This window comes from Sorex araneus, chromosome 1 (genome assembly GCF_027595985.1).
Source record: "Sorex araneus isolate mSorAra2 chromosome 1, mSorAra2.pri, whole genome shotgun sequence".
Classification (NCBI taxonomy): Eukaryota; Metazoa; Chordata; class Mammalia; order Eulipotyphla; family Soricidae; genus Sorex; species Sorex araneus.
In genome coordinates, this window is record NC_073302.1 from 39925715 (window position 1) to 39945863 (window position 20149).

The following is a 20149-nucleotide window of genomic DNA, read 5'->3' on the forward strand; positions in this document are numbered from 1 at the left end:
CCTGGTCCCTTCTCTGACTCCATCTCTGTCTCCCCGCATCTCCCCGTCGTTCCGTGTCTCTCCCTGTCCTGTCTCTCGGGCTGCGTGTCTCCGTCTTTCCCCGCACGCTTCGATTCGCTCAGTCTCTCCTGCCCTTCCTATCTCTTTGGGTTGGGTGTCTGTCTCTCTGCCTTTTTTTTTTCTGCCCCCCTCCCTTTTAACCTCTCTGTCAATCTCTGGGAACCCCATCTTTCTTTTTCCTGTGTCCCTTTCCCTGTGCACGCCCCTGAATCCATGACCACCAACCCTTCCATTGGGGCTTGCGGGGACGGCAGGGCCGTGCGCCCATATCTCCCTCCCTCGCAGGCAGCCCTTCCCTCGGGGCCCCGCCCGGTGCCTGGCGCACCCCCAGTGGGGGGCCTGCGTCTGGAAGCCGTAATGGAGGCGCTGCAGAGGCAGCAGGCCGCCCGTCTAGCCCAGGGGGTGGCGCCCCTCGCCCCTCCGCACCCACTGCAGCCGCCTCAGCCTCCCATGCCCGGTCCCCGGAGCCTGCCGGTCCAAGAGGGGACTTTGGGGGAGGTGGGGACTGAGGAAGAAGAGGATGGCCAAGAGGAGGAGGAAGAGGAAGAGGAAGCTGGGGCAGAGGAGGAGGAAGCCCAGGAGAGCCATCCAGGCGCCCAGGGCCCGAGCTCCCCTTGCAGCCAACCCCCTGGACCCCAGCCTCATGAATGGACCTACGAGGAGCAGTTCAAGCAGGTAGGGACTGTCAAAGTCAGGCCTACACCATCTGTCTCTCTAAGCAAGAGCGGAGTCATGGGATGGGTGATCCACAGCAGCCCCCCCCCCCTCCCCTGCCCTCAGCAAGGTGCAAAGGTAGGGGGAGATTTGGAGAGAGGAGAGGCTGCAGGGGTGAGAGTGACAGAGAGGAAGATGAGACTGACCCCCAGAGATGTGGAGAGCACACATGATGTATCCAGAAGGGGCAGGAGATGGTGGGAGGCTCTCTCCAGAAGATGTCAGGGCCAGCGGGAGGGTATAAGGATTCCCCTGAAGGAATCTGGAGGATTCTGGGGGATCTGGAGGTTGGAGATTCTCTCAGCAGAATCATCCTAATCTGCCATGGACACCTCAAGTTACAAGGTCAGATTTCAGGGACTGATGTAGGTGCCACGGTGGGGGTGGGGGATGTCCTGGCAGCTTACTTCCAATTTGGAAAGCAGAATGGAGCTTGGCAATCCTGTGGCAGGGTCACAGCCCCTGCCCTTCTTCCCCTCCATGTCGCACTCCCCTGCGTGTCCTTCCCCTCGCCCCCCCCACAATCCTCTCCTTGGCTGGGGATCTACTGTGATTGACTCCCAGTCTGGGAGGGCCCCTCCAGCTGCAGAGCGACTAAAGGGTCGTTATCCACAGGGCCTTAATCAGAGCTTCTCAAAGTCAGCAGAACCCATTTGGAGGTTTGCCTAGAGGTTGTCCGGGGGCCTCATTTGGAAGGTTCTACAGGGCTGATGCTCAGATCTTCAACTCCAAGGCTGTTGGTCTGGGGGACCTTGCAGGAATATCAATCTGGGTACCAAGACTCTGTGGCATTAGTATCAAATGATGAGTGTTACTCAGGCTGGAACTCTCTGGAGGTGTGGCTCTAGCAACTCTTTCTCCTGGGCATATCCTGGGAGTTAGTACTTGGAAAGAGAGACAGACAGACAGAGAATGTTGTGGATCTCCATTCAAGTCTTAGGACTTAGATGTGTTAGTCCAGCTATAAAGGGAGATCTCCTGGCTGTGTTCCTCGAGATGTTTTTCCACTCTGAGGGTCTGCACTGGCGGGTGGAGGGTTGCCTATAGGTGTTGCTAAGGAACTGTTACTTTGGGTAAGCGACTATTAGTCTAGGGATTGTTCTTCCTGGGTGGTGTTTGGAAGTTGATACTGGGTTGAGGTGCTGCGAGTCAGGTGAGAGGCTTGGCCTGGCTGGTGGCCAAGCCACTGCCTCTCTGGCAGCTTCTGTAATGGACAGGTCACTGTCCCTGGAAGATCAGATCAGAAGAGAGACTAGGGGCTCCAGGTGTTTCTTGAGCATCTAGCAACAGGATGTGTTAGAGTCTCTCTGGCCCCTCATATACCCCTTCCTCCTCCCCCCCGCCCCCCACCCCCAGCCTTAGAACACAGGGATGTGACTAGCAAGAAAGCCTTGGAGGAATGAATGAGAATGAATGGTTGGTTGCCTTTCGATCTGTCTATTCTTCAATGTGGAAATCAGCTGGGCCTGACTTCTGCCCTGTGGCACAGTGCTTGGCTGGAAGGCAGGCAGCATCCCACCAGCACCCTTTCTTCCCACTCCCAAGATGGGTGGTTTGAGGTGCCCAGGGCATCACTGGATATAGTTGGTCTTGATGTAACTTAGAAAAATATGCCCCTGCCTGCATGCAGGGAGAGACCCCAACGCCAGTCCACATTTTAGAGTCCACTCGCTTCTCCAAGCTGAGAACCCTCGCTAAGGACACTCGAGTAGGGTCCGGGGAGGGCAGGGCCAGCAGAGCTGGAAAATGACCGCCGTCCTCCTCCAGCTCTACGAGCTCGATGCAGATCCCAAGAGGAAGGAATTTCTGGATGACCTGTTTAGCTTCATGCAAAAGAGGGGTAAGTAAGGTAATGTCGGGGATAGGACCCTGGAATGGGCCCCACTTCCAATTTGAGGGACACTCCCAGGGTTTGCTCCCCCAGGGTGGGTGATCTCTGCAGTGCCTGTCCTTTGGGCCCCCAATAGCGTCTTTAACCTCTGACCCTGACCCCCTCCTTCACCGGGGATTAATTAGTGGCCAGCCCACTGGCAGGTTAATGAGCAGAGGATCAATGGGACAGTGGGAGGGGCAGTGTTTGGGGGTGGCCTGGGGTGGGGAGTTCCCAGGACTGGAAGGCTGGGGACGCCTTGCTCCTCTTTCTTTGGCCCTTCCTTCAGGCTTGTTTATCCTCAGTTTCCCCTTACTGCAAGGGCATCCCAGCAGGAAAGGCAAGGATCTTACCGAGGAAAGGACTCCTAGGGGTGGGGGTGGAGGTAGGCTGGGGACATGGTCAGGACCATGGAGGAGGAATTCCTTCCCAGGAATCAGCTGGAAGAGAGTGCCAGGGTCCAGAAGGGAATCAGGGTGGGCTGCAGTCCATCACTTCGGCTTCTCCCCAGATTCATGGGTCCGAAGACTGACTCATTATCTCTCTCTACAAAGCTAATTAACTCACTCCGAGCTCGGCCAGATAAGCTGCTAATTAACTGGCTGCACTGCGGCCCCTCCCTTCTTAGTGCAGCTGCAGGCCAGAGTCTTTCTGGCCCTCACCCCAGGCCAGGCTCTCCTTTCAGCTCCTTTCCTGACCAGTGGTACCAGTGGACCCCCAGGCCCTCTGCTCCCTAGGGTGTCTCATTCAATCTGAGACATTCCGGTGTCCTGCTGGCTCCTTCCTCCAGCCTCCCTTCCAAGGGGGATTAGGTGGGGTGGCTGAGGGGCTCCCAGTGCTCCCTCCACCCCCACCTCAGACCAGGAGCTTTGCCTCCCTCCGGTCCCTGCCTCCCTCCTCTCCCTCTGTGGGGGAAGGGGTCCCGAGGGGCCGATAATTTCCCCCCATTAATCAGGCCGCAGCTAATTGTTCGGGTCCAAAGGCGGCTGCGGAAGGGGACGGGATCGGTAAGGAATTAACTGGGGCCCATCGCTCAGCGCAGACAGGCCCCTTTGTCAGGCCTGGCCGCGGGGGTGGCGCCAGCCACGGAGTCGGTGAGCCGAGGAGGGGCTGCCTTTCCCATCCACCCTTCTTGGGTCTCCGGCTTCAGCAGCGACACGGGAGCAGCCGTTCAGGGGAACCCCGCTCCAGCATGTCAGAAAGTCTGCTACCCTCTGTCCCAGGAGTTAGCAAACCAAAGCTGGCAGGCCAAATCTAGTCTCCTGCCAGCTAAGAACGGTTTTCACATTTTTAAAGTGGTGTTGAAAATGAAAAGATCAGGGCCCTAAGAGAACAGGAGATAAAGCACTTGCCTTGCCTGTGATTGATCCCTGTTCAAATCCCTGGCACCACATATGGTCCCTGAGCATGGCCAGGGGACACTCCTGGGATCAGAGCCAGGAACAGACCTTGAGCACCTCTAGGTAGGGCCCTAAAACTGAATAAATAAATAAAAGTTCCAAGGACTGGAGAGATAGTACAGAAGTTCAGGTGTTTGCCTTGTACCCTTGCATGTGGCTGACCCAAGTTCAATCCCCAGCACCATATATGGTCCCCTGAGCACCACCAGGAGTGGCCCCTGAGTGCACAGTCAGGAGTATGATCCCCTGAGCACAAGCTGGTGTGACCCTGAAACTACAAAAAAATTTAAATGAAAAGATCAATGACAGGGCCAGAGCCATAGGAGAGGGGGTAGGGCACTTGCCTTGCACACAGCCAACCTCGGTTTGATCCCCAGCATCTCACATGGCCCTCTGAGTCCTTCCAGGAGTGACCCCTGAGTGCAGAGCCAAGAGTAAGCCCTGAGCACTACTGGATATGCCGCCAAAACAAAACATAAAAGACTAATGACATTCTGGATAAGTGATGTTCTAATTTCAGAGTCTCTAAGTAAAGTCTTATTGGAGCATAACAAACTCATTCCTTTAAATATCCTCTAAAGGGGCTGGAGCACTAGCACAGCGGATAGGGCATTTGCCTTGCACGCGGCGGACCGGGTTCAATTCCCAGCATCCCACATGGTCCCCTGAGCACCGCCAGGAGTTATTCCTGAGTGCAGAGCCAGGAATTAACCCTGTGCATCGCAGGGTGTGACCCAAAAAGCAAAAACAACCCCCCCCAAACTAAAATAAATATCCTCTAAAGGCAGGACTGGGAGTGACAGCCACTTGCCCTGCCTGTATAAAGGATTTGGGTTCCATCTCTGGCTCCACACCCGCTGTTACTGCTTTCAGACTGTAATGGCCACGTATACTAGCACCGACAGAGACCATTTTGCTTGTAAAGCCTAAACTATTTGCCATCTGGCCCTTTACTACTAAGTCTGCTCACCCCAAGTGCAGTCTCTAGTCCTTCTTGCCGGTCTTGCCGGTCTTGTGGGCGCTGTCTGTGATCCCATCCCCTAGTGCTTTTCTTGCTGGAGGTTCCGCCCAGTACCAGTCCACTCACCACCTCCCCCCATCCCCCGCAACAGACTGGTCAAGCTCCTGAGATGCCCGCAGAGTCAGTTTTATTTTTCTAGTGCTAAGGGGTGGACCCTCCACTTACAAAGCGTGCGCCCCACCACCGGGCCACATGCCCGATCCCTATGGACCGGACCTTAGAGTTCTGACTCTCTGCCCACCCGGGACCAGGCACCCCAGTGAACCGTGTGCCCATCATGGCGAAGCAGGTGCTGGACCTGTACGCGCTCTTCCGTCTGGTGACAGCCAAGGGCGGCTTAGTGGAAGTCATCAACCGCAAGGTGTGGCGGGAGGTCACGCGAGGCCTCAGCCTGCCCACCACCATCACGTCGGCCGCCTTCACTCTGCGCACCCAGTGAGACCGCGTGCGGGGCGCAGAGCGGGAAGGCGGGAAGCGGGGCGCAGGGGCGCGGGCGCAGGGGTGCGGGCGCAGGGGTGCGGGGCACAGAGCGGGGCGCGGGGCGCAGAGTGGGGCGCCGGGAGCAGGTCGCAGAGCAAGGCGCGGGGTGCGGGGACGCGGGCGCGGGAAGCAGAGCGGAGCGCGGGGTGCGAGAGCGCGGGGCGCGAAGGAATTCCCGGGAAAGACACCCAGGTAGGAAGTTTGATGAGATGATGAGACTGGTGGGCCAGCCTCCTGTCCCACCCCCGCGTTTGCCTCTAGGTACATGAAGTACCTGTACCCGTACGAGTGCGAGACCCGCGCGCTCAGCTCCCCAGGGGAGCTCCAAGCCGCGATCGACAGCAACCGACGCGAGGGCCGCCGTCAGGCTTACACCGCCGCGCCCCTCTTCGGGCTGCCGGGGCCGCCCTCTCGGGGCGCTGCGGGTCCCGCCCCGGGCCCCGGGCCCGGCTCCGCCCCGCCCGCCCCCGCGCCCGGCCCGCGCCTCGCCCACTGCTCCGCCTCCGGCCTGCCGGTGCACGCCTGCGCGCAGCTGAGCCCGAGCCCCATTAAGAAAGGTGTGAGGCTGAAAGGGGTTGAGGTTTGGGGATCTCTGAGACCTGGGGAGTGGGGAGGTTGGCGGGACGGGCACTGAGAGAAAGGGGACCGGAGAATGTTCTGCGTCAGAGTGTAAGGCGCTGAAATTCGCCGTGCTCCAAGTTTGGGGGTGGGAGTGTGTGTGTGGGGGGGTGTCTTACGATTTCATTCAGGGGTGGAAGGCTTGGAGCTCTAGGTGGTTGTCGGAAGGGGGGGGTGTCTAAAGCTCAAGATCCTTTATCCAGAGCGACGCTGCTCTACACCTGTCTACCCAGGGCTTCTATGTGCATGTGGTTTGTGCTTCCTGAGACCTAATGAATTTAACTGCCATGGGGAAGTCCCCTAAGTTGTCTTGGACCTACCTAGACTTACATATTGACCCCATGGGCATTCCAGCCTCAGAATATCCCGGCTGAGTATCTGGGTAGCAGGGGAGATGGAACTTGGTGGTTGGGAACTCCCTTGGTCCCAAGCCTGGCTGTTGGACCAGCAGAGCCGAATAACCTGTTCTTTCAGAGGAAAGTGGAATTCCGACCCCTCGACTGGCACTGCCCGTGGGCCTGGCCTTAGGACCTGCACGAGAGAAGTTGGCAGCCGAGGAACCCCCAGAGAAGAGGGCTGTGCTGATGGGGCCCATGGACCCACCTCGTCCTGGTTTCCTTCCTCGTGGCAAGGTTCCCCTGAGGGGTGAGGGCTCATTGCTGAGTGGGCTCCAGGCCTGCGCACTGAGGGAGCTTGCCTCTCTTACCTGATGAAGATGGGGCAGACAGAGTCCTGGGAGATAGCTTATGACTGCAGGCGTGGGGCTGAGGTGAAAAGTGGGGATAGCTCCAGGTTGGAAGGGAGTGCTTCCTTTAAATTCTGAAGTCTGATTTCCTAAGATGTGACTTGTCTGTCCCCTCCTGACAGAGGAGCGGCTGGATGGGCCTCTCAGTCTGGCAGGCAGTGGTATCAGCAGTATCAACATGGCCCTAGAGATCAACGGGGTGGTCTACACTGGTAGGGGCACTACAGGCTGTCTACAGTGGCATGAGGTCAGGGGTATTTACACTGGCATGGCGATTGTAGATTTGCTCTACTAGCATGAGGTTCAGAGATATCCCATCCTGCATGGGTAACTTGGGCTGCTACACTGGCATGGGCCCAAAGGGGGGTCTGCATGGCATGGAGTCCAAAGCATGACCTCTCTAGCATGCGCACCATGGCATGTCTGCCTTGTCATGGTCCTACATATGAGTAGAAATAATTGGGGCCAGAGAGACAGTATAGTAGGGAGGGCATTTGCCTTGCACATGCCCAACCCGGGTTTGATCCCCGGCATCCCTTATGGTCCCCCAGCACCGCCAGGAGTAATTCCTGAGTGCAAAGCCAGGAGTAACCCCTGAGCATTGCCGGGTGTGACCCAGAAAACCAAAAAAAAAAAAAAGAGAGAGAGAGAGAAAGAATTCCTTTTTACCAGTTCAAGGAATCTCACTAGCCCCAGGGCCTTGCCCTTACTGGTGTGTTGTCAGTATGTGTTGTATGCATGTGGGGTTACAGTATATGTTCTTGAGCATCAGAGACTGACTTTTGTTTCTTCTGTTTCCATGGCCCACCCTCTCTTGCTAATGTTTGCCCTCTACCATCGTCTCACCTTTTTGTCAGGTGTTCTTTTTGCGCGCCGCCAACCTGTGCCAGTTTCCCAAGCCGGCACAACCAACCCTGCACCACCACCCCCTACCGGGCCTCCTTCTAGCACCTCACTCTGAGAGGTCCCACGTGGAATCAAGAATACCAGCCTCCTTCCTGAGTGGGGAGGTAGTGGCTCCCACACATTGATTCTTCCATGGTGCCCACTCTAGAACTCAGCCCTGGGTGGTTCCTTACCCCCTAACTCCCCCATGCCCTGTGCACTTGAAGCCAAAGAATTTTAATGTCACATCTACCTCATTGTAGAGGGAGGATCCCTCCTCCCTGGCTGACTTCAGTAGGTCTGCCAAAGAGCTCTGCGCTCAGTAGCTGCCATCATTTCATGTGCTCCCCTACGCAGTGTCCTCTCTCGGATCCTACCTCTTTGATTCAGAACTGCTTCTCTTCAGGAGCCAGCTCCAGGCTTGGGCTGGGGTGTTATGAAGGAGATACCCCTCAAGTCACATCTGGACAATAAAGTTGCAATCCTTCCCTTTCTAGTGCCTCATCTTCTTGTTTGGATCTAGGGGGTGGGGAGGAATTATGTGGTATACACAGATGACATGGGGCCAGGGAAGACAGAACAGCAAAAGTTCCAGAGAAGAGATCCAGCTCATGAATTGGACCATATGAATTCAGATTCCAGTTATGCTATTTTAGCTTTGGCGAGATAATCTCTTGAGCTAAAGATGGGTCCACAGGATTAGAATCTTACAGGTCTGCATACTAATCGAGGATTTCTGGATCTATCCTGGAGTAGCACTGTAGTTCTGTCGTCCTGTTGTTCATCGATTTGCTCAGCGCACCGGTAACGTCTCCATTGTGAGACTTATTGTTACTGTTTTTAGCATATCAAATACACCACTGGTAGCTTGCCAGGCTTTACAGTGATGGCGGGATACTCTCAGTAGCTTGCTGGGCTCTCTGAGAGGGACGGAGGAATTGAACCTGAGTCAGTCCCGTGCAAGGTAAATGCCCTATCCGCTGTGCTATATAGCTCTAGTCCTGGAGTAATGGGCCTATTTATATGTGCAATCTCAGAAACGGGGTTTGGAAACCTCTTTGGTATCCTGCAATTAGAAGGGAAAAGGCAAAGAAAGAAGACAAAGATCGTCGATTTTTGCAGTGGGGGAGACAAAAAAATTTTTTTCCATACGTGATGGTGCTTAGGGATAGCTCTTGGCGGTGCAGGGATCGGACGGGGGCAAGCTGCATATAAGGCAATCGCTTTAACCCCTGTGCTACCTCTCCTACTTGCAAAGATCGCCTTTTTCCCCCCCATTTTCTGTTTTTTTGGGATCACTGTTGGCGGACTTCGGGGGCCCATATATGAGGCTGGGGAATCGGTCGCGTGCATGTCAACAGCGCCACTGTACCATCTCTCCGTCCCCGTCCCCCCGCAAGAGCTATCGTGACAAACTGCAGCTGGAATCTCTGGAAGGGCTTGACAGGTTAGTCGTTGCCTAGGTAACCGCACAGCTTTTGACAGCCTTCGCTGGTCCAGTAGGATAACTTCCGGCACGGAGGGTCCAAACCGTGGCGTCGCTTCCGTCTCTAGGGCCACCCGTGCGCTCGGATTGGTCAGCCATCCCTCCCCGGGCGGAAGTCCCGCCCGATGGCACCGCCCTTGTGGGTGGAGGCGGGGCGGCTGTAGCGATGGCGGCCGTGACCGATGTGCAGCGGCTGCAGGCCCGGGTGGAGGAGCTGGAGCGCTGGGTGTACGGGCCGGGCCACTCGCGCGGCTCGCGGAAGGTGAGCGACGTGTTCTGCGGCAGAGCAAGTGGGGGGGTGTCTCCGCCTTGGCCGACAGCCGCTCAGATCCCAGCCCCCGCCGCCCTGCCTCTGAAACAGCAAAGGGCCGAGATGGCTATGAAGGGTGGTGTGGCCTGGAGGCTGGAACCCGCCCTGGCCGTCGCGGGGGCGGGTAGGGAGACCTGACTCGCCGAGGACTGTACTGCAAGAATTTTCTATTTTATTTTATTTTATTTTAGGGTCACACCCGGCAATGCACAGGGGTTACTCCTGGCTCTGCACTCAGGAATTACCCCTGGCCATGCTCAGGGGACCGTATGGGATGCTGGGAGTTGAACCCGGGTCGGCCGTGTGCAAGGCAAACGCCCTACCCGCTGTGCTATCGCTCCAGCCCCTAGAGTTTTCGATTTTAAATTTATTTGGGGCCACACCTGCTGGTGCTCAGGGCTTACTCTTGGCTGTGTGCCCAGGGATCACTCCTGGACGGGATCAGGGGACCCATTGGGGTGCTGGGGGAGCAACCCAGGTCCGCCCTACCCGCTATTACCATATCTCTGCAGAGTGCCGTATGTTTTTGTTTGTATTGCTTTGAGGACACACCCGTTGGTGCTCAGGGCTTACTCTTGGTTCTCTGCTCAGTGATAATTCCTGGTGGGGCTGGTGGGAGGGTGGGCGCGGGGACCATAGCAGGAATCGAACCTGGCCAGCAGCCAGCAAGACAATCATCTTACCCGCTGTACTACCCTCAGGCCCCAATATGTGCCTCATTTTGAGAAATGATTTCTGGCAACATTCTCTCCCCTGGACGTATATGATGGGAGTCCTCCTGTTCCTCCACCATGTTCCTCCACCCTCTCTGGCAGTTGCTCCTGCTGCTGTTTTTATTGTGCTTCCCTTTGAATATTGGCATTCCTCCCCTAAAGTCTAAATCTTCCCCTAACCTAAAACTCTGGGCAAGATCATGCATGCACTTCCATAGCCTGTCCCTCTTGACTCTATAATATTTGAATTGCTCACTCTTTACCTTAATGCTTTGGTAGGTTCAGCCAGAGAGAAAGGAATCAGGAAATGTATATGCAAGTGTCGCGTAAACTCTAAAATAGTTACTTAACTTCCTGGTCCGACTTGCAATTGCCCAAGAAATGGAAGGTCATCTCATTCTTCACATTGACAGTTCTCAGAAAGTGTGGTTGCATCTTCTATCCTTTGTTTTATTTTGAGCCACACCCAGTACTGCTCAGAGGTTGTGTTTCTAGTTTGGTCTCAGGGGTCACTCCTGGTGGTGCTCAGGGGACCATATGGTGCAGTGGATAAAACCTTTGCCTCTTGCATCCAAAGCGCATGCACTAGTTCTTTGAGCTATCTCCCCAGACCTATGTCTCCTATCCTTTAATAGAAAAGAAGGGGAACTGAAGAGGTAGTATAATAGGATGGATCCTATGCCTTGCATGCAGTTGAACTTGGTTGGATCCCTGGCACCCTATATGGTCCCCCCAGATCAGTCTTGATGTGCCAGGAGTAAGCCCTGAACACAGCCAGGTGTGACCCACAAAAAACCCCCAAGAAATGAATAAATGGGGGGGGGGGTCAGGACATAGTACAGTGGGTTAGGCCCATGTCTTGTATGCAGTTAGTGCGGTACAATGTTCAATTGGGGCGGGGGGCGGAGAGAGCCTATGCACTGAGACCTAGAGTTTAGGGATTCTGAGGATTGTTTTAATTTCTTTAGGTCTTAGGCGAGGTGGTGAATCGTGCATTAACTTCCACCCCACATTTAGGTTGCTGATGGCCTGGTCAAGGTGCAGGTGGCTTTGGCAAACATTGCCAGCAAGAGGGAGAGAGTGAAGATTCTATACAAAAAGAGTAAGTACTTCCCACTAGCGCCTGCCTGCCCTTCTTCTCGTGCCAGCCTCCTTCCCTGGAATCTCATCCTAGTCCTTTAGCCCAGCAAGTCACTGGAGTCTCCTGATGGGGATAGAATGTGAAGGTGCCCTACTGAAATGGTGAATTGGGGTGTGCAACTCCAAGCCCATGGAAATGGTCTAAATTATGGACCAGATCTCTGGCTGCAAGACTCCTTGGTACAGGAGGGAGGGCTATGGAGTTTCTAAAGACAAGATCAGAGGTTGGAGAGAGAGCACAGGGGTTAAGGCACTTGCCTTGCATGTGGCCATCCCAGTTCCATCCTTCGTACTACATGACCCCTTAGATACTGCTGGGAGTCACTCCCAAGAACAGAACTGGGAGTAGCCCCCAAGCATCGCTGGCTGGCATTCAGAGTTCTAGGCCCGACCCCCACCCCCGCCTACCACAAAGACAAGGTTCAGGGGCAGAAAGAAATTGGGTGCTGAGAATCCCAGCCTTGGCTCAGTTTTTCCACTTTGGTTAAGGCAGCAGCTGCTCTGTAACTCCAAAGCAGGTAATGCCTCAATAGTGCTGGTGGCACCGAGGGGAAGAGTCCTTCCCCATTGGTGAAGTTGGTCAGTGACTGTGCTGAGGGCTGCAGGGTGGCACAGCATGTGTGTTCCTTGCTCTGAAGTTTGAGGTTGGCCAGCCGGGAATCAGAGTGGAGAGATGCGGGGGGAGGGCAGGAGGGGGCCTGGCAGAGGTCTGCTGATGGGCACTGAGGGTGCCAGCTGCTCACTCAGCCTCACCCCAGTGGCAACCCTGCGCCTTGTACAGTTGTGAGATGGAGCCCCCTCCCCGATAGTAGTTCTCATCTGGCCACTTTCTAGTTGAAGACCTGATCAAATACCTGGACCCCGAGTACATGGACCGCATCGCTGTCCCAGACGCCTCCAAGCTGCAGTTCATCTTAGCAGGTATTCTGGACAACGGGGGTCTGGGAATCGAGGGGCGTGGTTCGGGGAGGGGAGCCGCTGGGAGCGGAGTTGGCATCTCTGCCAGTTCTTCTCCAGGATACAGCCCTGGAAGCTGTCCTCTGGAATGGTTGAGCTCTGGGTGGTCTGGTGGTCCTCCGGCAGGCAGTGGGTGTTTGTATACCACTGAGCCAGCTGCAGTGGCCATGAGAGACCCCCCCTCCGGTGTTCCTGCAGAACCTCCCTCGAGTCTCCCTCAACAAGAGCTTGTAGGGAAAGGCAGGGGCAGAGAACATTGCGCTCACCCTGAGCAGAGTGCTGGCACGAGGAGTCTCAGCATCTAACATGAGAGGTGCTGGAATTTCACAGTTCTGGGCTTGATGATGGCCTTGGCAGTGTCTGGCCCTGCTAGATCAGGTGTGCCAGGCACCTGCGTCTGCTCAGTGAGTCCATAGATGCTGGGTGATTTTTGTTTTGTTTTGTTTTGGATTTCGGTTTGGCCATACCTAGAGATGCTCAGGAGTTACTGCTGGCTCTGTCCTCCAGGAATATGGGCTGCCGGGGATCAAACTTGAGTCAGCCACGTACAAAGCCAGCGCCCTATCTGCTGTACTATTGCTCCAGCCCTCAGTGATGTTTGTAAGCCAGACTATCCTAGGTGTGAGGTTTACAGTGGAGATGTAGGATGCTCCTGCCCTCCTGGGCTCAGCCAGCAGGGCAGGCTGAACCTGTCACCCAGTGAGAGCCAGTCTCAGGAGGAGACAGAGGCAGAGATCCAAATAGGTTGGGGCAGCACCCGTTAGAGAGCCATCAGAGGACCCAGTTGCTGTCGCTCAGGCACCACGTTAAGCAGGCCTTCTGTTCTGGCTCGTCTTGCCTCTCTGACCCCCGCTGTGGCCGTGTCCCCCACCTTTGGCCCCTTGCACAGAACATCTGCAGTCTCCCAGTGTCTCTTATCACTCCGGACTTTCCCTTCTTGCATACAATATCCTCTTCCCAGAACACATTTCCACAATGTCTGCTTTGGAACCTCAGGGTGTCCGCATGCCGGGATGAAGCCCTCGCTTCTCCCAGTGCACAGACCTTTCTCCTGTCCACCCACTCCCTGGGCTCTTCTTGCTGCTGCAGCTCTATTCACAGATTCCCTTCCTCCGCTGTGCCATGCACGCATGCCTTCAGACTGCCCGTGACAGTCCTCTCCCACACTGACCGGGACCACGTCCTTGTCTTTGCCTGCCAGCAGGCCGCCACTTGGCTCCTCTTTTCTTGGAGCCCTCCTGGGGTTTGGGGACCCAGTTCATCTGCATCAGATCATCTCCTGAGGCCTATGCAGGGGCTCTCTGAGCTTTGTTGCCAGAGGAGGAGGCCTTGGAGTTAGGAGTTTGGAGAAAGGTGGGATTTGGAGACACTTAGATTTAAGGCTCCTCGAGCTCAAGGTGTCGGATCAGAGGCCTCTTGCGGGGCTTGGGAGGGGCTGAATGTGTGAATGTGCCCCTAGAGAAGGGAGCAGTGGGCTGCCCCACCGCGCCAGCCCCAGCCCCTTGCCCGCCGTGCCCTGGGCTCCCCGGCTGCAGTGCCGGGTGCCTCACGCGTGCCCTTGTCTGTTTGCGCCCCAGAGGAGCAGTTCATCCTCGCCCAGGTGGCACTCCTGGAGCAGGTGGAGGCGTTGGTGCCCTTGCTGGACAGTGCACACCTCAAAGGTACCTCTCTGGGGCTGTAGCTCCCCCTGTCTGCTTGGCGGTGGGGGGTGGGCAGGGCTTCCTCACTGTGGGGCGGTCCCTGCCCTCTGTGCCAGGATGCCAGTGCAAGGCCCGAGAGCTCAGTTTCAGAGCCGCAGATCACAGGGGGCGGGGGCGGGGGAGGAAGGGGGGCCAAGGACCCGGCAGCCCCCACCTCTGCGGGTTCTTCTGCCTCCACCTCCTCCTACCTCTGTGCCTCGGGCTGCCACAGAGGCTAGAGGTCAGCCGGGGAGTGTGTGCCCGACTGGTACGCATTCCCCCTGCGGCTTTGTCGAGAGCCGTCTCTCGTCCCGGGTTTTGACAAACAGGCAGTGGATTTCATTGAATCCGGATATCCATCTTGTCCGTCTCCGGAGGTGTTTTTCCCACCCGTGATCAACTACCTGCTGAGCATCCGATAGCCTGAAGCTGCAGCCCAGCACAGTGGCCCAGGCCCTGGGAGGTGTTGGGCTGCTGGGGGTCAGCTTAAGGAGGGGGCTGCACCCCCACTTGCCTGCAGGCCCCCTGCTCCCGGCACACGTGGTCCCAGGGGGCTGAGAGGGGAAGGGACAGACCTTGGGTTAACAAAGCTGCCCTGGCAGAGCCCTGCTGACGGCGCTGTGCTGGGACCCAGGGCAGCTCCGGGGACCCCGAGGTGGGGCCCTCTCCTCGGAGCCCATTTGCACCCCAGCCCTGTGGGCCCTCGAGTGAGGCGGGCTGGACAGGGAGCCCCACTGCCGCTCCAGGCTGCGGCGGTCGATGAAGCCTGCCGTTTGTTTAGCTTCTCCACTCAATACTCTAATCCTGCCGAAGACCTAATAGACTATCGAGCAGTCCCGAGGGAAGGCCCCGGCCGCCTCGGCAGCAAGTGTTGTTTTACAGCCGTTCCCGAGCACGCCGCCCGCCTGCAGCGCCTGGCCCAGATCCACATCCAGCAGCAGGTGAGGGAGGGGAGACGACTGGGGGCTGGGGTGAGGAGTCAGTCCCTGCCTGGCTCCTGGGGAAGGTACTTCGGGCACCCCAGGTGTCCACTCTGGGCTCATCCGCATCCTCTACTTTCCACCTGCCCTGCTGAGGCCTCCCGCCTCCTAGCCTGGGGCTGCTGGCGTGGTCTGCAGGCTAGTGCTGGGCAGTTCCCCAGAATTCCTGGGGATGGTGTGTCCTTGAGTACGGCTGGAGACATTGGTTCTTTTTTTTTTTTTTTTTTTGCTTTTTGGGTCACACCCGGCAATGCACAGGGGTCATTCCTGGCTCATGCACTCAGGAATTACCCCTGGCAGTGTTCAGGGGACCATATGGGATGCTGGGATTCAAACCCGGGTCGGCCGCGTGTAAGGCAAACGCCCTACCCGCTGTGCTATCACTCCAGCCCCTGGAGACATTGTTTTTTGTGTTTTATTTCACTGCTGTCACACGAGGGTGTAGAAATAGGGGTTCATAAATTGGCTTGGAGTAAGCCAGGTTAATTCTGTTGTTTGCTTTTTTATCTTCTCTCTGGCGTGTTTTTGTTGTTGTTGCTCTTGGGGATAAAGGTTTGGCCCAGTTGGGGGTTCCTCCCGGCTGTGCTCAGGGGCCCCTGTCCTGAGGTGATCAGGGATCGAACCCTGGCCGCCCACAGGCAAAGCACTCAGCCCGTCGAGCTTTCTCTCCAGCCCACTCCTTCTTTGATAGACTCAATATGTGTACTGCTGAGTCTCCGTTTCATTTCCATACTAAATTCAGCCTTGTTAGAAGAAAAATAAAATCAGAACCTTATATACATAGAAATAGGGAGGGCCAGGCTTTACACTCCTCATGTGAGATCTCTGGCTTGGGTGCCCAGCACTGCATGGTCCCCTGACCACCAGCGGGCATGGCCTGCCCAACGCCCCAGATTAAAAGAATATTTTGGGGTTTTTTTGAGGGGCGGGGGGAAGGATCACACTGTGGGTACTCAGAGTTTACTCCTGGCTTGGCACTCAGGAATCATGCCAATCAGTTTTGGGGGAACCGTATGGAGTGCTGGGGATCAAACCCAGGTTGGTCACGTGCAAGGCAAGCACCGTACCTGCTGTATTATCTCTCTGCTCCCCCTAGCAGTTTTTTAAAATGAAGGAATTGGGGACAGTGGAGGTGGGGGTGGGCAGTGAGGGAGAGGAGACACACACAAGCAGGAATATTTCCTTAAATGTGTGGACACCTCAGGGCCAGAGCCTAGCACAGCAGATAGAGCACTTGCCTTGCGCATGGCCAGTACAGGTTCAATCCCCAGCATCCCATATAATCCCCCAAGCAAGACCAGGAGTGATCCCTGAGCACAGAGCCAGGAGTAAACCCTGAGGGTCGCTGGACATGCCCCCCTCTGTGTGTGTGTCTGTGTCTGTGTGTATGTGGGAGGGGTCTCCCCTTTTTTCATCCTTTGATCACACCTTGGTCCCCTGAGCCATGTGCTTGGGCTTCCAGCCCCTGTGGGGAGTGAGGGGCCCTGAGGGCGGGGCCTGGGGTCACTGCCCAGCTCCTGTCACAGCCGTCTCCCCGGCAGGACCAGTGTGTGGAACTCACTGAGGAGGCGAAGGCTCTCTTGGAGGAATACAACAAGACTGTATCCTTTCTGCTCCTTGGCCCGAAAGGCCCAGGGCCGTGCCCTCCCTCCCAGGTCCACCTCATCCCCTTCCCATCAGCGCGCCCCCCCTCGCCTCCCCCAGGTCTGGGTGCAGATCAGCTCTCCCCACCCTCGTCTTCCGTTCTCACCTTGACGTGCGGTCAGACGCTGCTGCTCTCCAAGCAGTTCGTGCAGTGGGACGAGCTCCTCTGCCAGCTGGAGGCCGCCAAGCACGTGAAGCCGGCGGAGGAGTGAAGGCTGCGCCTGCCTAGCCGGGGCCTGAGGCCGCTTGGGCATGATTCATGGCCCACCCAGCTGCAGCAGCCGCAGAGTGGGGGTTTGCAGGGGGAGGTCTGTGTCAGAGCCCTGGCAGCTGGACATTAGTGTTACTGTTATGGTTCCCTGCTCCCCGGACCAGAGTCTGACTCCAGTGACAATAAAGATACAGATGGCTGGAGGGGCCGGAGGGACCTGCTGGCTTCCTGGTGGGGGGGCCGGAAACGGAGAGGGCAGGATGGAGCCAGCCACCTGTGCTGTGTGAACCAAGGACCTGCAGACTGTTAGATGCCAGGGAAGGACAATGTGCCCATGACACAGGATCTCAGGACAAGACAGACAGTCCAGGAGAAGGGGAGCCCCGCCAGGTGTGCGTGGGAGAGAGAGTATAGCCGTGCAAGGGGCCCACAGAGATTCCATTCCTGAGCACAGTGCCAGGAGTAAGCCCTGAGCATTGCCAGCTCTGACAAGAAAAGAGAGGCGAGGGAGGGGGAAGGAATGAGAGGAAGGGAGGAGAGGAAGGGGGTGGGGGGAGACCGTCTTACAGGGTGATCTTGGGGCCTTTGAAGGCCAAGGCAAGGAGGCCCAGAGGAGCGCGACTACAGGTGCTATTAGCCAAGAAAGGGGTAGGTGAGAGGGTGGCTCCGAGGGGATTTGGGATGCGGGCGATTTTAGGTTCTGGAAGCTGGAGACAGAGCTGGGCACGTCCCGCCGCCGAGTGTTTGCTGCCCCCTGGTGGTGTCCGAGAGTGAGGGCGGTCCCCGTCCCGCAGCCGGTCCTCCACCGTCTCTGGGCACGGGACGCTGCTGACCCCGGGACCCTGACCAGCCTGCCCTCCGGCCTTGTTTGAACCCGCGCCAGCTGTCCTCCGAAACGCCTCCCAGCCGCATCCACAGCCCCCCACTGCCATCTCTGGGGCTCGTCATTTCAGCAGCTCGCTCGACAAATATTGAGCGTCTGGCATACACCAAGCAGCACGCTAGGCTGGGTTGGACACCCGGGGCCCGGGCGCTGCAGCTGGCCGGGTTCCATCGGGGATGGGGGCTCGGGGTGTGGGGGGGGGAAGCACCCGTCCAAAGTCCGCCGTGGGCCCCTCAGCATCCCCAGGATGAAATCGGAGCTCGGCACTCGGCCACCGAGAGACGCTTGCTCGCGCGGCAGCCACCCAGTGCAGACGGGACCGGGCGCTCCGCGACGGGCAGCGCACGGCCGGCTCCTCCTTCCGCGAGCGCGCCCCCGGGATTCGGGGTTCCCCAGCCGCCCCTGTCCTCCCCGCCCTGCCCCATCCCGTCCCGACGTGCGCGGCCCCGGCGCGCTCCCAGCCCGCCCCGCCCCACTGTGCGCGGCTCCGTGATCCCGGCGCGCTCCCGCCCCGCCGTGCGCGACCCCGGCGCGTTTCCAACCCGTCCCGTCCCGGTGTGCGCGGCCCTGGCGCGCTCCCAGCGCGGCCCCGTGACCCCAGGGCGCTCCCGCCCCGACGTGCGAGACCCCGGCGCGCTCCCAGCCCGCCCCGTTCGGGCGTGCGCGGCCCCGCGGCCCCGGCGTGCGCGCTCCCGGGCCCGCGCCATCTTGGCCCCCGCTCGAGTTCGGAAGCGTGCGCGGCCGCGGCGGCGGTGAGAGCCAGAACTCGGCGGCCGAGCGCGGGGGTGGGGTGGGGGCGCCTCGGGTGGACCCGGGCGGGCCCTGGGAAGGCCGGGGTGCCGGCCAGCCGCTCGGCGCCCCGCTGCTGGGAGAGGTGGGGGAGGAGCGCGGGGCCGAGCCGCGGCCTCTGGGAGCGGGGCCCGCGCGCGCGAGGGGTGGGCGGGGGCGCCCCCCCACCCCCCGGCCCCGCGCTCACCGCGCCCGCCCCTCCCCGCAGCGCGCCCCGAGCATGGAGCACTACCGCAAGGCCGGCTCCGTGGAGCTGCCGGCGCCCTGCCCCCTGGCGCAGCTGCCCCCCGACACGCTGGAGATGCGGGTGCGCGACGGCAGCAAGATCCGGAACCTGCTGGGGCTGGCGCTGGGCCGGCTGGAGGCGGGCAGCGCGCGGCACGTGGTCTTCTCGGGCTCGGGCCGCGCTGCGGGCAAGGCCGTGAGCTGCGCCGAGATCGTCAAGCGCCGCGTGCCCGGCCTGCACCAGCTCACCAAGCTGCGCTTCCTGCAGACCGAGGACAGCTGGGTGCCCGCCGCGCCCGACACGGGCCTCGACCCCCTCACCGTGCGCCGCCACGTGCCCGCCGTGTGGGTGCTGCTGAGCCGGGACCCGCTGGACCCTAACGAATGTGGCTACCAGCCCCCGGGGGCACCGCCTGGCCTGGGCTCCACCCCCGGCCCCAGCGGATCGTCCCGGCCCCCCAGAAGAAGAGCTCGAGATCTGCGGCCCTGAGACCCCCCCAGCCCCACCCCACCAAGTGCCAAGGACTGCAGTGTCTTATGTGACAAGCCTCAGTGACTGACCCCACCCCCACGCCCCACAGCAGTCCACCCCTTAGCAATGGGGGAGACCCCGTTCGGCCACCCTGGAGAGCCGGCTGTGCGGAGCGTTGGGGGTGAGGACTCCCTGCCTTTGTGTTGTTCAGGGCAGCTTCTGAACCCACCTACCTCCTGCAGGGGGACGCGGGCTGCTGCAGAAATAAAAGTTCTCTAGGTGTGTGCTGTGCCTCTCCTCCGCCAGCGTGGGCACTAGGGCAAAGGGAGAGAGTGCCCCCGCCTCGTGCACCCCTTAACCGCTTCACCCCCATGGACCACAGGCTGAGGCTGGGAGGCTCTCGGTCCAAAAAGGGCCTCAAGCAATAACCTGAGCATTTATTTGGAGTCTTGGGTGATTCTGCCCGTTGCTCTGACTTGGTGTGGGGGTTCTGCCAGGCCAGATCTTTTTCTCCGTTGCTAACATCTATTACAGGAGTTGACAGTGTGGGCTTGGTCCTGTTCCTCCCTCCTCCACCCCCCCCCCCCAGCAGTAGTACAGTGGTGGGGGCGTTTGCTTTGCCTGCAATGCACCCAGGTTTGATCCTTAGTACCCCTGGTGGTCCCCACCCCCAGCCGATGCCAGGAGTGATCCCTGATGGCGAGCTGGGAGTAAACCCTGAGCATTTTGGGTGTGGCCCCAAACAAAGCCAGCTTCTTAGATCTGCATCCTGGTGCCGTCCGGAGAACCAAAGTGAGGGCTCCCCTCAGGGAAGGCTCAGATAGCCTCAGGGCAGAGAGGACTGGATAGATGCGTGTAGTAGTTTCC

General features: G+C 58.4%; 3 protein-coding genes across 5 annotated transcripts; all 3 read left to right on the top strand.

The window, feature by feature from the left end:
• The first annotated feature begins 355 nt into the window (after window positions 1-355).
• ARID3C (AT-rich interaction domain 3C) lies at window positions 356-8133 on the top strand. 2 transcript variants are annotated; one of them, XM_004600387.2, is made up of 7 exons: window positions 356-735; window positions 2542-2614; window positions 5317-5500; window positions 5807-6102; window positions 6638-6808; window positions 7031-7120; window positions 7766-8133. In XM_004600387.2, exons 1-7 carry the CDS (start codon window positions 418-420, stop codon window positions 7867-7869), a joined length of 1236 nt encoding a protein of 411 aa, XP_004600444.2. In that variant the 5' UTR covers window positions 356-417; the 3' UTR covers window positions 7870-8133. The 2 variants fall into 2 exon arrangements, with proteins under 2 accessions (XP_004600444.2, XP_054977216.1); XM_055121241.1 differs by lacking the exon at window positions 6638-6808.
• Window positions 8134-9405: 1272 nt separating this feature from the next.
• On the top strand, window positions 9406-17116 carry DCTN3 (dynactin subunit 3). Of its 2 annotated transcripts, XM_004600205.3 has the most exons (7): window positions 9406-9541; window positions 11320-11404; window positions 12277-12363; window positions 13977-14060; window positions 14961-15019; window positions 16600-16659; window positions 16825-17116. In XM_004600205.3, exons 1-7 carry the CDS (start codon window positions 9446-9448, stop codon window positions 16912-16914), a joined length of 561 nt encoding a protein of 186 aa, XP_004600262.1. In that variant the 5' UTR covers window positions 9406-9445; the 3' UTR covers window positions 16915-17116. The 2 variants fall into 2 exon arrangements, with proteins under 2 accessions (XP_004600262.1, XP_012787026.1); XM_012931572.2 differs by lacking the exon at window positions 13977-14060.
• Window positions 17117-18063: 947 nt separating this feature from the next.
• Window positions 18064-19573, top strand: RPP25L (ribonuclease P/MRP subunit p25 like). The gene is made up of 2 exons (XM_055119464.1): window positions 18064-18548; window positions 18794-19573. The coding sequence occupies exon 2, from the start codon at window positions 18806-18808 to the stop codon at window positions 19298-19300; it is 495 nt and encodes a 164-aa protein (XP_054975439.1). The 5' UTR covers window positions 18064-18548; window positions 18794-18805; the 3' UTR covers window positions 19301-19573.
• The last annotated feature ends 576 nt before the right edge of the window (window positions 19574-20149 follow it).